The sequence below is a fragment of the Rutilus rutilus genome (assembly GCF_951802725.1).
Source record: "Rutilus rutilus genome assembly, chromosome: 9".
NCBI classification, from domain to species: Eukaryota; Metazoa; Chordata; class Actinopteri; order Cypriniformes; family Leuciscidae; genus Rutilus; species Rutilus rutilus.
In genome coordinates this window covers 26,185,707-26,199,499 of record NC_140223.1, presented here as the reverse complement: position 1 = coordinate 26,199,499, position 13,793 = coordinate 26,185,707, and the positions used below count along the sequence as shown (strand labels likewise).

Below are 13,793 nucleotides of genomic sequence, written 5' to 3'. Positions count from 1 at the left end.
TTTAAAACCTTAAAACAAGTTGCACACACACACAATTTAGATTTTAACTTTATTTAATAAGTTGCACTGTACGCTAAAGGAAATTCAACAGTTATTGTAAACACACTACTTAATAATACAAAAGTCATAATGTAATTAATGTACAATGTTAAAATAGAGAAAACATCACACTTTACACATGTTCAGTTTGGCTTCAACAAACAAACAAGTAACTTTAGCACCAATTTGAGGGAGCGATGGGGTCGGAGGTCAGACTGTTCTGACATCAGTAGAGCTTCTTCCTCTCTTCACACTGCGGGCCTGAGAACGGAGCTCGACAGCGACAGGTGTTCGGAGACACACACTTCCCCCCGTTCATACACCGCTTTTTACACACAGCTGCAGACAGACGGAGGAGATATCACTTTGTCAATTTTGAGTAAACTTGTGGATTTACACACATACAACAGCATATAGTAACTGCACGACAAAAATCTAACTCTAGAGCAGTTGAAGAGTCTTGCATATACATATAAGATACATATCTTGCATATGCATATAAGAGTCTGTAGATCTTGGTGTCGTCACCCACCTGTGTGGCAGGCTCCGCCTATCCATCCGTCTGGACAGCTGCAGATTCCAGGAGCCACACAGCTGCCCCCATTCCTGCATCCCTGCGGACAGATCGCTACGGAAACAGAGATAAATGATCAACATGTGTCCCAGATACTGCACTCACATCTAGGCACAACAACCCAAGAGAATGTACATGTAAATGATGATTAATTCATGAAAAATAACGTTAAACAAAACACACATATGGGTTTTCGAGTGTATTTTATGTGGCTTAGCCTTAGACAGATCATTTAAATAACATTAAAAGGAAATGTTATATCAGTTAGTTAAAACAGCGATATTTTATTATTATTTATATACTTTTATAGTATTTTTTAATCATTTTGAATTACCTTTTAATTTTTAGTCTTTGTAATGTTATATGCTTTTGTCTTTATTCATTTTTTAAATATTTCTAATCAGCTAGGCTATCGTTTATTTTTATTTCAGTTTTAGCTGTAGCTATTTTTAGTTGCCAAGACAACATTTCAAAATTTCATTATGTAAAAAAATTGTTACGTTTAAGTTTTCCATTTGAAATAAATGAAAATATAAATATTCGATTAACTATTTACTATTAATTTTTAAGTTTTACATTTACTTAACAATAGATCAGGATGGCGCCATTTAAAATTTTCGACTGGACTGAAAACGAGGCTGTGAGGGAGAGAATTGCAATGCGTTCAATGGTTAATACGGTTGTTTAACAACATAGGCCCTACCGATTGTTCAGCTGACGAAACATCGTTCAAAAAAAAAAAAAAAAAAACTTTCAGTAGACTTCATAAAACAGTTTTTGCGTCATCTAGAACCTTGATACAGTGCTGCAGTCGTGGCATCAGGATCCCGAAGATTAATTCGCCAGTGATTCCCTCGAGATTTTCCTTTGGGTTTTTATAACAGCGTTTTACAATTTATGTGTAAAATAAGGTCTGTAGTAAACATAACTTTACAATACAGCGTAAATCACACTCACCCGTACTGAAAACGATCATTTTGAAGCTGTTTAGAGAAGAATGTTTGGGGTAATTTACATTGTTGAGCAAAAAATTCAAGTATCGGTAAGGTATGTTTACCACAGACTTTATTTTACTCATAAATTGAAAACCCCCATTTATAAAACCACATAGGAAAATCTCGAGGGAACCACTGGCGGAAGTAGTCTTTCGGTTTGCAGCACGCCGTAAAGACTTTAAGGCTTCATCTGAAATCACTTACTTCCTTACTACATAGTAGGCAAAAAAACATTATGTAACATAAGTATCTCCCAATTCACAGTACTCATAAAATAGCAGACAAAAAGTACCCTGATGACCTAGAGATTCTGAAGTGTGCATATGATGAACACTTTACTATCCAATGAGGCCATAAGAGAGGATTTATGAATGGCAGTGAAGTGATGCAACTGACATTGGTAAGTCACATGATAATAACAACATTGATTACATTCAAACTACACACACGTTCATAGAACATACCTTTTATAGCGGTCGCAAAGTAATTCCTTATTCGAAACAAGTACCTACTCAAGAGAGTGTGATTTCAGACGCAGTCTAAGTCTATCCCTCACAGCCTCGTTTTCATCTGTGTAAAACTCAGTATGGCATCTAATCTTACTATAACTACAAGCAGACCAAGCAGAATTGCCGGCGCTAATTGCTTTGGCAATGGGTGGAACTAATGCAAAATCCTTAATTGCATTGGTCCCCACCTTGATTAACCAAATGATTTTAGCAACATAGTGTCGGCCCAGATCCGGCCCACATCTGGTATGCGTGGAATCTACATGTACCAGATGTGGCCCGGATCTGGGCTGACAGTATGTTGCTGTCTGGGGTATTAGCATGAGAGAAAAGCATTGTAGTTGACAATATGTAATCTAGCGGAGACAAGACGCGAGTGACTAAAAGAGTTAGTGTTTGACAATTGTAAGTTAATGCTGTTAAACAGATGAAAACATTTTACATTTTGTTAACATTTAGCAAGTTTTTAATCTTGGTGTTTCACATTTTAAAATGTAAGAACCAACTGATATTTATGATAATTCTTCTGTTTATGAAAATTTGCCACATCAAATATGTTAAAGTTATATACATATATAATGTTATTAATATATATTTATATATATAAAATGCTTAATTTATATGAAATATACTGTCATTATGGATTTGTGAAATATAAGTAAAACAAAATGGGATCAACAAACCATCTTGGCATCTGGAGCCGGTCCAGCTGGAGGGACAGATGCATTTTGCTTCTCCATTCACAGCAATACATTCACCACCGTTCCAGCAGCCACTTTCACACACCACTGACAAATAAACACACACACCGACTGTGAATTTTCTGTGCTGTTGGACTCAAAAGTTCTTTTTCATTTTTGACTTTGTTTGTTCATTTTTTAGTGTTCAACTTGCAAGCAACATTTAAAAACATAATGTAAGCTGAATCACAGATACCTTTGTGACAGTATTTTCCTCCAAATCCTGAAGGGCATCTGCATTTTCCAGGTCGAAGGCACACTCCACCATTTTTACACTTTGGATAACAGTTTGCTGAAATCGACATGCAAATCATGTGAGTAGTGTCCCCCTTAAATATATAAAGCACAAGTTTGACACTCACACAAACACATTCCACTAAAATCCACTTCATTGCAAGTAACTTGAAACATCACCATATTGGCAGGTTTCTCCCTCGTATCCTCTTGAGCAGAAGCAGGTGTTGTTTCGGATGCAAATCCCGGCATGTTTGCAAGGAGGGTCGCATGTTGCTTTGGGGTCAAAGACAAAAGGAAGAGCCACCCCACGGGGCCCGTCGGACCGTCCCAGACAGACGCCGGCCAGAGCGGCAAGTGCCACCAGCAAGAGCTGCATGGACATACAGCAAAGCACTGCCATTTTCATATCCACACTCTTACAAGGAACCAGAAAGACTGAGAGTGCTGGGGTGAACGTGTTTGAACAGAATACTACACTGTAAATCACCTACAGGACAGACATGGTACAGCAGGGAGCCACAGCTGGAAAAGTACTAACTGAGGAATGTGTGAGACAGGATTGAGAGACAGACAAGCTCAGAGTGTGTGTTTAGAGGAGTGTATGTGGTTGTCTGTGGTTTATAGCAGTCCTTTGTGAGGTTTGTACCTGAAAGTCCATCAACAAGTGGTCCCAAAAGGTCATTTGAGACCAAGCGGCACTTATTTCAAAGAAAGACACTCTTTATAATCTCTTATAATCACTCTTCAAGTGACATATTTCACAAAAAAATATGGTTGTTTTTATTTTAAAATGACAGATATATTGAAGTTATTGGAAAATGTTCCTAGTTAATGTGATGGGAACTTCATACATCCATTAAAATAACACTGACACCATTTGGTTAGGAATAATTTAATATATATATAGCCTAATTACATTACCAAAAGGGTCAGTCAGATTTTGTATTGTTTTCCAAAGAAGTCAATTATGATCACAAATGAATTTGGTTATTTGTTATTACAGTAAAAACAGTAGCATTGTGAAATATTATTACAGTTCAACTGTTTTCTATTTTAATATATAATGTAATTTATTCCTGTGATGGTAAAGCTGTATTTTCATCATCACTACTCCAGTCTTCAGTGTCACATGATCCTTCAGAAATCATTCTAATATGATGATTTGATGCTTAAATGAAAAAGAACAAAATATAAATGTATTTTGTTTTAAATATAAATCTTTTGTACCATATTTAGGGTACTTTTTTATCAGTTGATGTATCCTTGCTGAATAAAATTAATTTCTTTCAAAAACAAAAATCTTACTCACCACAAACTTTTGAATGGGAATGTATGTATAAAGTAGAGTACATCTTTAAGTGTGCCCAGGGCCAGATATGTTTTTGGGGCCAGTAGAATAAAAAATCTCTTTAAAAGAGTTAAGAAGAAAACGACGACACATTACAATTGAATCTGTTGCAGTAGAGCAGAATTTCTAAGAGCTATTGTGAGTATATGCAGTCTTATATGAAGTCCAAACTATGTCTTGTTTATGCCTTACTGTCGTTTAAAAGAAATTTGTCTCATTCACTTCGCTGATCCCAGGAAATGTGAGGAAATGGATTCTGCAGATGTCTTGAGAATTTCCCTCCTCCTCAATGAAATTCCAACTGAGATTGCAGACCACGGCTAACATGTTTCCCTCTCTGAATGACATGCATGTATGAACTAAAAAGGGTAGATAGGTAATAGGTAGATTTTTGATCAGTGGTTATTGTTAAATGCTTTGTTGGCAAGCCTGACTCCAGCATGCCATAGATATCAAACTTAACAGTTATTGTTCTGTAAGGGAAGAAGTTATACAGTAACTTTATCTCAATCTTTCTGAAATAGGTGGTTCAGAATGGTAAAGGCATGCAGAAACATTAGCCTACATGGTCTTTGTTTCAGAGGCCCATTAAAGTGGGACCAGAGGGATCTGCTGTTCTGAGACATGAGAGGAAGTGAGCAGGAACGTTAATGACATCAACAGATGTGCAGAATCCTTCTTTCTTCAGAAGAAAGTGGAAACACGGCATATATTAGGCTACCTTACGCACAGCACATTGAGAACACAAATTCATACGGGTACCATTTGTGCCTAAACATTTCAGCTTTATGGCCAGACACCGTCCCAAATATTAGTGGTCATTATTATGACTTCTTCCATGACAGTTATTTATCACGCCCAAAAGTAAGTGGTTACAAAACTAAAAGCTATTTTATCATTACTAAACTTCAACCATTATTTTACGCCCACATCTGATGGTGTTTTACCTCACTCGCGTCTATTCCTTCCTGGTCTATTCCTGCATTGAAGTACCGCATCTTGTAAGCGCCATCTTGTGGAGTATTGTGACAGTCACACCACTTTTCTCCACAAAATGAATGAACATTTATTAATGGGTTTTGACTAAAAGCATAAGAGACCCAGTTTAATAAAATAAAAAAAGATATTTAATAAGGTGTTATTCCACCTGGGGTGCTACCCCAGTCCGTACTTATTTAATTCACCATAGCATGAACACTAGAAAAAATATATATTAGCCTATATTGTAACATTTTACTTGGGAGAGTGCTGAAATGCCCACAAAATATTTTAAGGCAAAATAATATACATGGACACAAATTTCCTCAAAGAAATTCAATTTACTGATAAATCCTTCCAACATTCAAATTAAATATCATTCAAATATATTGATGTAAAAGAACCATTCCAACAAAACACAATTAGCCAAAAGGTTAAAGTGAATGAGAAACATCTACATTATCAATTAGCTGATAATTAACACCAAGAAAATGGAATTTAGTCAAATATGACAACAAAAATGCATCAATTAACAGAAGTCCATTTCTTAATACAGAATCAATTACCTTCCTTCCTTTTTTCTATTCCCTTTTTTCTTAACTAATACAACCCACAGCTTCCTGCTGGGGTAAATTTACATTATATTTTATTGACGCCTGATTCATGGTCAGTGTTGTACTTGCCTCAGAATAGCCCACTTCGTTTTTTATATATTTAAATTTTCATAATTTCAAAAGTAGTTCAGACATTCGTTCTAAACATTCCCTTTGAACATAAATTCTGGAAATAAAATAAAATAATTAAAACAAGAGAGGTTGAAAAATCCACAATAAGGAGTTATATAAAATTCCCATGAACTGAAGTCGGAGTGTGGTTTCAGGCAAGTAACATTCCATCCAAAATGAAACCATCTGCTAATGGTTTTGTTGATATACGTTAATAACTCCCTCAAAAAAAATCTACCTAATACCTGCTCAGCAAAGAGCTAAATAACAGAATGATATGAGCATGACTCAATGTTTAAAATGATAAAATAAACACACCAAAAGAAAAACGGAGTAAAGTCGAAGTGGTTTAAGTGTTTGCAGATCTATGTAGAATTTTCTGCTGCTGTCATTCCTTTTCACAAAATATACTAAAGTGCTTCTGCCTATCCAAGCAAAACCTCCGGAGAAATGCTAAATAATCAGTAATGATGTGGTAGAAAGGATATCAGCTCTCTGACTATAACTCTCTGATCAATCCTGATTTTGCCACCCTACAGTACAGACTTAATTTTCAGACATTCGTAACACTCAGGACAAGCCATTTTTTTATCACCACATGAGAACATTAAGAATTGTGGGTCATACGTAGGGGCGTCACTGTATCACACTCATGCGTCCGCGTGAAGAGGTGGTGTTTGAGCCGCAGTCCACGTACAGGTACTTTTCCTGAGACACCTGCTCAGCATGGCCAAAGTACACAGCGGTTACAGTCGTTCTGGAGAGACATTTTCTTTGTTAGTTGAAGTGGAGAACATAGGCATTTAAGCCAATTAAGGAATTATATTTTGCTCTTACTGTTTAAAATGTGTGTAAACCAACCCCGCAAATGTCTTTTACCATTTTTTGGTTAAAGATGCAGTAAGCGATTCCTGAGAAACACTGCTTATATTTGAAATCAACCCAAAGAGTCACACCCCCTCCTTTCATTGCCTGCCCCAATCATCAATCATCTCCTCTCCAATCATCAGTGGACACACCCCCTACTGCTGATTGGCTCACTCTCTCCTCTCATCAGTGGACACACCCCCTACTGCTGATTGGCTCACTCTCTCCTCCCCCATCATGAGTGGACACACCCCTACTGCTGATTGGCTCACTCTCTCCTCCCCCATCATGAGTGGACACACCCCTACTGCTGATTGGCTCACTCTCTCCTCCCCCATCATGAGTGGACACACCCATACTGCTGATTGGCTCACTCTCTCCTCCCCCATCATGAGTGGACACACCCCTACTGCTGATTGGCTCACTCTCTCCACCCCCATCATCAGTGGACACACCCCCTACTGCTGATTGGCTCACTCTCTCCTCCCCCATCATGAGTGGACACACCCCTACTGCTGATTGGCTCACTCTCTCCTCCCCCATCATGAGTGGACACGCCCCCACCGCTAATTTGCTACAAGCGTGTTGTGTTGCTCGGTCCGATACACTTTCAACAGCGGTTCTCAGAAATCACTTACTGCACCTTTAATTATTATATTATCTAATAAAGATCTACCATTCTTTACTAAACTTGGAAATTAAAATAAACACAAAAATACTAAATACACCTATGAAATTTGACTACATATTTATCTATTGAAATACTTTTTTATTTTAATTTACATTAACTGTTTAAGCACACCGGTTCACTAAAAGAATACTTACTGCATCATGACAACAATGTTATGCACTTTAATTGACTGCATGGTACAGTAGTCACTGTAAAAACAGATACGCAATCATCACAATACACATTTTAGAACACTGTAAATTAAAATGTCTTTATGAAAGTTTTATTGATGTAAGGCGAGACTGGCAAATACTTACAATATGTAGTTCATCTCATTGGCTATGATAGTGGGGACAGTGTAATCAACCTAAAAATGAGACAATGACATTGACAACATGTGTTATCGAAGTAATTACACACATGGAGAGAAACTCAGATTGCAAAGTCATGTGACTAAATGAAACCGCTTTATTGGCAGGATACAGGTAATTTTCTTTCTGTTATCTTAATGTTTGGCTTTACTCCCATGTGATTTTCCTCACTATGAATACATATTTAGGCTGTATAATCAAATGTAATCAAATAAATGCAGCCTTGGTGAGCATTAAAAAATCGTACCGATCCCAAACATTTGAACAGCAGTTTATGTGTGTGTGTTAATATATGAAAAATATTCGATATTTGATATTAATAAATAGTTAAATAATTAATATATTTGCATATATCAACACACACACACAATATAACAAACCTAAAAAGCTTGTTTTATACCACTGATCTAAATAAATTACCACACACCTGTCGCATATCCAGGGGGCTGGTGGTGGTGACATTACTGACGACAGACTTTCCAATGACAGTCTTGTAGAATTGCACCTGGGCTGTGATGTTGGCCACGTGTATTGGGTAGTAATTATTGTTGGTGATGTTAAGGGTATTCTGAGAAAAACAAAATACTGTTATTTAAAATTACACATGACAACAAAAATGAGAAAATACTCTGGCAAAAGTCTGATCAATCTCATTATCAAGTCCAATCCCTCCATTACAGAAAGAATAGAATCATAAATGAAACAGGTAATATTTGGTTAACAATCCTGAAATACAAATTAGGGCGTGCTATAGATATTACCGTGATATTTAGGTATATTATCCGCTGGTCTCTGTCATAAGTGACATAGGCTGACTTCACCCCAACATAAGAGACGTCAATAGTCCGAGGGAACAGAAAGAACACAGCCAGACCAGAAAGCAGCAGACACAGAAAGACGGATACAGACACGTACAATGTCCTGGAACAGTGCAAGAATATACAGTAGGTCATTATTTATATTATATACATGCACAATGTTGGGTTTAGGGTCTTTGGTTTAGGATCCAATTCTCACTATTAACTAGGTGCTTATTAACATGGATAAAACACTAGGATATTGACTGTTTATTAGTAGCCTACTTATAAAACACATATTAATGCTTTATTCTGCATGACCTTATTCTAAATCCCTTAATACTACCCAGTACCTAAACTGAACAACTACCTTACTAACTATTAATAAGCAGCAATTAGGAGTTTATTGAGGCAAAAGTCGTAGTTAATAGTTAGTTAATTGTGAGAATTGGACCCTAAACTAAACTGTGACCCCAATGTTTAGGTGAAATAGATATTTAAACAAACTTACGTTCGTCTTGGCTTCAGCCTCTGGTCGCTGTATGGTATCAAAGCAACTAGCTGGTTTTCTTGGTCTGTGAAAATATTCAGGATAGGAAGTACACATGATTACAATAATGATTTATACAATTTACTGATGCCCCTTCGTTAGAGAACAGTTTAGATTTGCATATTACATTTTTGGGATACAAAGTACTGTGTAGATGGATGGATGGATGGATGGATGGATGGATGGATGGATGGTTGGATGGATGGATGGATGGATGGATGGATGGATGAAAGGGTGGATGACAGATGGATCTGTTTTTACCTCTTGGTATTCTCCCTGTCCCTTGACAAGTAGGACAGGTAACACTGTCTCTGCCTGTGAATTCAACATATGGAAACTGTGACACGTCGTCTTTATTGTCCTCAGTGTACGACGTCGAGTCTTCAGTCAGGTTCTCCTGGTCCTCTTTTTGCTTTGGCAAGGAAAACAGAGACTTCCCCATGGTTGGGCTTGCCTTAAAAAAAGAGAAAAGAAATCATCTGTAATATTTAGTGCATTACAATGCAAGTCATGAAAGATCATCCAAGTATAGATCTTCATGTTTTGGTGAACCTAAGCACATATTTTCCACGTGACTTAAAGTATGCAGCGCCTCCAGGCAGTTTTATAACGAAATTCTATATAAGATATACACATTATGTTAATATCTCATTATGCAATCAAAATATTCTGGCTTTCCTCAACTAAAAAATATATTTTCAGTTCCTGACAAACATTTGATAAACATGCTTAATGTGTGATGATATGCAAATGATAACACACAGCTGATATGAGAACACAATGTACTATACGGCCGACGTTCCCGTGTTCTTGATACTGATGCTGTGTAACAATAACGTGCATTAACAAAATAATGCAAAAAGTGCGATGCATTTAAAGAGCATTATTAACACACTGTCACGCACGCGACGAACATGGTTTTTAGATCGTGATGTAATAGCAATTGGGCCTAAAAACTGATCAAGCACCATTCGAAATAACTCCTATTTCAAGGTACGATATGAAAATATAGTGGATAGGATATGAATTAAGGTTTACCTTTTTTGAAGGGTCCTGCCTTCTGTTTGTATAAAATTACAGTTGCTACAATGTCGGTACTCTGTCTCGACTGTGTTGTTCTTCTCCCCAAGCCGTGTTTCAACAAGCCCCGCCTCTTAGTTTAATCATTGACATGACGCTGCATCGTAAACTTCGCGTGATTGGACGATAGTTACCTTCGACACTGTTACAAGCCAATCATATTATATAAGGCGGGATTTATCGGACTCTCTCTAAGCCATGCCTCACTGTTGATATTTACACTGCAGATTTCACTAATGATATCACTCGCCCATTGCAAGAATGTAGGCGTGTGTATTTTTCTCTTACAAGTGTAATAATTGACAGAGTGATCATGGGAGAGTGCAGGAATGGAGGAATGGTTGGGCAAGAGAGATGCGATGCGTCCATTTTTATTACTTTGGTGAGTTGTTTGTGCAATCAGAATAAGAAAAAAAAAGTGTCCAACCGCCAAGTAGGCCTGGCTGTGGTTAACACTTCTCAAAATGGTTTTCCTTTCAAGCTCTGCAAAGATATCATCAGACAACCTAATGAACAAAATAGTGACATGAAACTGACACAAATAATGAAGTTGAAATTTTGGCCTACATATAATATTTATAATATTATGGCATTTACAAATATATAATATATATATATATATACAAATATATATTGTATATACATATATATACAAATATTACAAATTTCATATATAATATGTAACTGACTTTCATTATTAACCCATTCAGACCCTGCGTCCATTACAATGGACATCACATGTCAACCCCCCTTTTTTTTTACTTCTGGAGCATTTCACCTAGTTTAAAGCCTGCAGTCCATTAGATTGGACGCTTGTCATCCAATCAAATGGTAGTAAAGCTTTGCATGTAGTAATTATAGAAAAAAACACTACTTTGAAGAGAAGCATGTCAGCACTTCACTCCAAACACAGAAGCAAGCAACATTTTCTGTGGTTTTATTTACTTTTTTTGATATGTTTGCCAGTATTTCATAGTTTGTATGTAAAATAGAAAGATTGAACTTATTAATTAAAGTTAAAAATGGATTGTAGAATTTCACATTTTTAATTTTTTCAAATGTGTCTGTCCATTAGAATGGACAGTGGGTTCAAAAGCCTGTTACTGAAATCACGTTCCAGTAATTGAAGTCCAGTAATGCTGATTGAAATTTCTTATATAAAAATCTATATCACAGTACCGATACATTTTTTTTTTACTTTTTCATATGCAGAATATATAGTTCTTGAAGTGCTTGAACATATAGCTGATGGAACTATCTCAGATGTTGACTTTATGTGGAGTGATGATGAGGAAGATGGAGATGTAAGAAAAATATCCGTATTTAAAACTTTATAAAGTAAAATGACTAGCTTCCGGCCAAACGAAACATAGGATTTGACATAAATCGAAAGCGTAACTTGAAAATGAATTATTTTTTCTTACATGAATGCATCGCTTCGCTTCAATAGGCCTTTATTAACCCCCAAGAGCCATGGAGCACTTTTATCATGGATGGATGCACTTTTATGGACTTTCAAAACAGAAACAACCATTCACTGCCATTATAAAGCTTGGAAGCCAGGACATTTTTTAATATAACTACAATTGTATTCGTCTAAAAGAAGAACGATGTCATATACACCTAGGATGGATTGAGGGTGAGTAAATCATGGGCCAATTCAAATTTTTGGGTGAACTATCCCTTTATGGGTATAGTACACCCAAAAATGATATTTGTCATCACTTACTCATCCTCATGTTGTTCCAAATCTGTATGAGTTTCTTTATTCTGCTGAACACAAAAGAAGATATTTTGAAGAATGTCGGTAACTAGACAATTGACAGTATAGCCATTGATTTCCATATTTTTTCCTACTATAGCCTATATTTCCTAATAACTACATATTATATTATTGTGATATAATATTATCATTATTAGTAATTATTTTGAAAATTATAATAACATTTATCAGTAATTTCTCAATATAGATATTACAACACCGTATAATTAATTACAGCAAAAGCAGATCAAATTACAAAATACAGTACAAATACAGTAAAGTACTATTTGGTAGTTTACAGTACTGATCTTGTGTACTGTAAAGTGAATTACAGTACAGTTACTGGAAATCAAAATACACGCATCATGCATGGCAACCGTGCTGCCAGTAATGTACTGTAGAAATACAAGAAAATCGTTAACAGAGAAATTGTTTCAAGGATGCACACAGTAAATTACTCTAACGTGAATTTGTTGATTGATTCCTAGGTTTATTTTGTTATGAATAAACAAATGTGCGATCTATAAAGCAAAAACCTTACAATTAAAGTTGAAATGTTGTAATGTTCAAGTTTTTGATCTAAAAAAGAAAGATTCGCAAAGAAAATGACTCTAACATGACCATATTGATTGATTCTAAGATATTTAGTTTATTACAAACAATGTGCAATCTGTAAAACAAAAACCTCAAAATTAAAGTTGAAATGGTATACTGTTGAAAGGTTTTTGACCTTGAGAAAAAGCTTTAAGTATATACTAACAATTTTTATGTTTATTATTTAATTTTATGTTGGTACATTTTTGTGAAGTACACCTGTTTTGACGTGACGTCCATTGAAATGGACAAAAAAAATTACAATTAAAGCAAAACATTTTTTAAATTTTTTTTATTTGGTCTCATTTATAGAAGCCTCATGAGCTGGGAAAATGTACTTTTATATTTTTCAGAAACCTAAAACATAATTCAGGTCTGAACGGGTTAAACCAACACTGAGAAATAATCACTTTAGTAAAAGTGTCACAACTAGAGCTGCCAACTCTCACGCATTCACCGTGAGACTCACGGGATTTACACTTTTCACACGCTCTCACGCACAGAAAAATCGCGAAGCAAAGAGGACACGGAGACCGACAGACTAGACAGAGCAGGTTACTTATGATATAAAAAAAATCTCAGCTCTCAGATTCTGTCAATTTTATTACGAAATTCAAACGATAAATACCGTTTTGGCGCTTGTAAATGTGACGTGACAGATCCCTAGTGCACGTGAACCGATCATCTCGAGCTAGCAGTAATAATAAATAAACACGAGCACTGTTGAATACAGTACAACTTTCCGAAATGTATATTCCTCATACATGATATCGATCAATCAGTGTTTTTCATCCGCGGAAAGGGGTCAATAAAACAGCTAGAGAACAATTATGTCATAACATTTACCTCAGGAAAGCCATTTGATGACCATAAAATGGGCTATAGCCACTGATCTATATAATGACATTCTATACGTTAGTTGGCTAGAAAAAAAAAGGCTATTTTGTTAAATATGTG

The 13,793-nt window shown here is 36.0% G+C and overlaps 2 protein-coding genes across 2 annotated transcripts; both read right to left on the bottom strand.

Moving 5' to 3' along the window:
* Window positions 1–39: 39 nt before the first annotated feature.
* seraf (Schwann cell-specific EGF-like repeat autocrine factor) lies at window positions 40–3,647 on the bottom strand. Its single transcript, XM_084418726.1, has 5 exons — window positions 3,272–3,647; window positions 3,054–3,149; window positions 2,801–2,905; window positions 572–667; window positions 40–378 (listed from the first exon to the last, which is right to left on the bottom strand). Exons 1-5 carry the CDS (start codon window positions 3,498–3,500, stop codon window positions 266–268), a joined length of 639 nt encoding a protein of 212 aa, XP_084274852.1. The 5' UTR covers window positions 3,501–3,647; the 3' UTR covers window positions 40–265.
* A 2,094-nt stretch (window positions 3,648–5,741) lies between these two features.
* On the bottom strand, window positions 5,742–10,608 carry tmem106ba (transmembrane protein 106Ba). The gene is made up of 8 exons (XM_084418725.1): window positions 10,439–10,608; window positions 9,662–9,854; window positions 9,362–9,425; window positions 8,815–8,974; window positions 8,481–8,621; window positions 8,000–8,049; window positions 7,838–7,891; window positions 5,742–6,902 (listed from the first exon to the last, which is right to left on the bottom strand). Exons 2-8 carry the CDS (start codon window positions 9,840–9,842, stop codon window positions 6,782–6,784), a joined length of 771 nt encoding a protein of 256 aa, XP_084274851.1. The 5' UTR covers window positions 9,843–9,854; window positions 10,439–10,608; the 3' UTR covers window positions 5,742–6,781.
* Between the last annotated feature and the right edge of the window lie 3,185 nt (window positions 10,609–13,793).

Bases quoted from the DNA above. Each gene is read 5' to 3' on its own strand.
- tmem106ba (XM_084418725.1), bottom strand. From the start codon at position 9,842: ATGGGGAAGTCTCTGTTTTCCTTGCCAAAGCAAAAAGAGGACCAGGAG. The intron at 8,622-8,814 runs GTAATATCTATA...TGTTTTTCTCAG, and splicing joins TAATATACCTAAATATCACG to AATACCCTTAACATCACCAA. The intron at 6,903-7,837 runs GTAAGTATTCTT...ATGTCTCTCCAG, and splicing joins AACATTGTTGTCATGATGCA to AACGACTGTAACCGCTGTGT.
- seraf (XM_084418726.1), bottom strand. From the start codon at position 3,500: ATGAAAATGGCAGTGCTTTGCTGTATGTCCATGCAGCTCTTGCTGGTG. The intron at 3,150-3,271 runs GTGATGTTTCAA...TGTCGATTTCAG, and splicing joins GGGAGAAACCTGCCAATATG to CAAACTGTTATCCAAAGTGT. The intron at 2,906-3,053 runs GTATCTGTGATT...TTTATTTGTCAG, and splicing joins AGGAAAATACTGTCACAAAG to TGGTGTGTGAAAGTGGCTGC.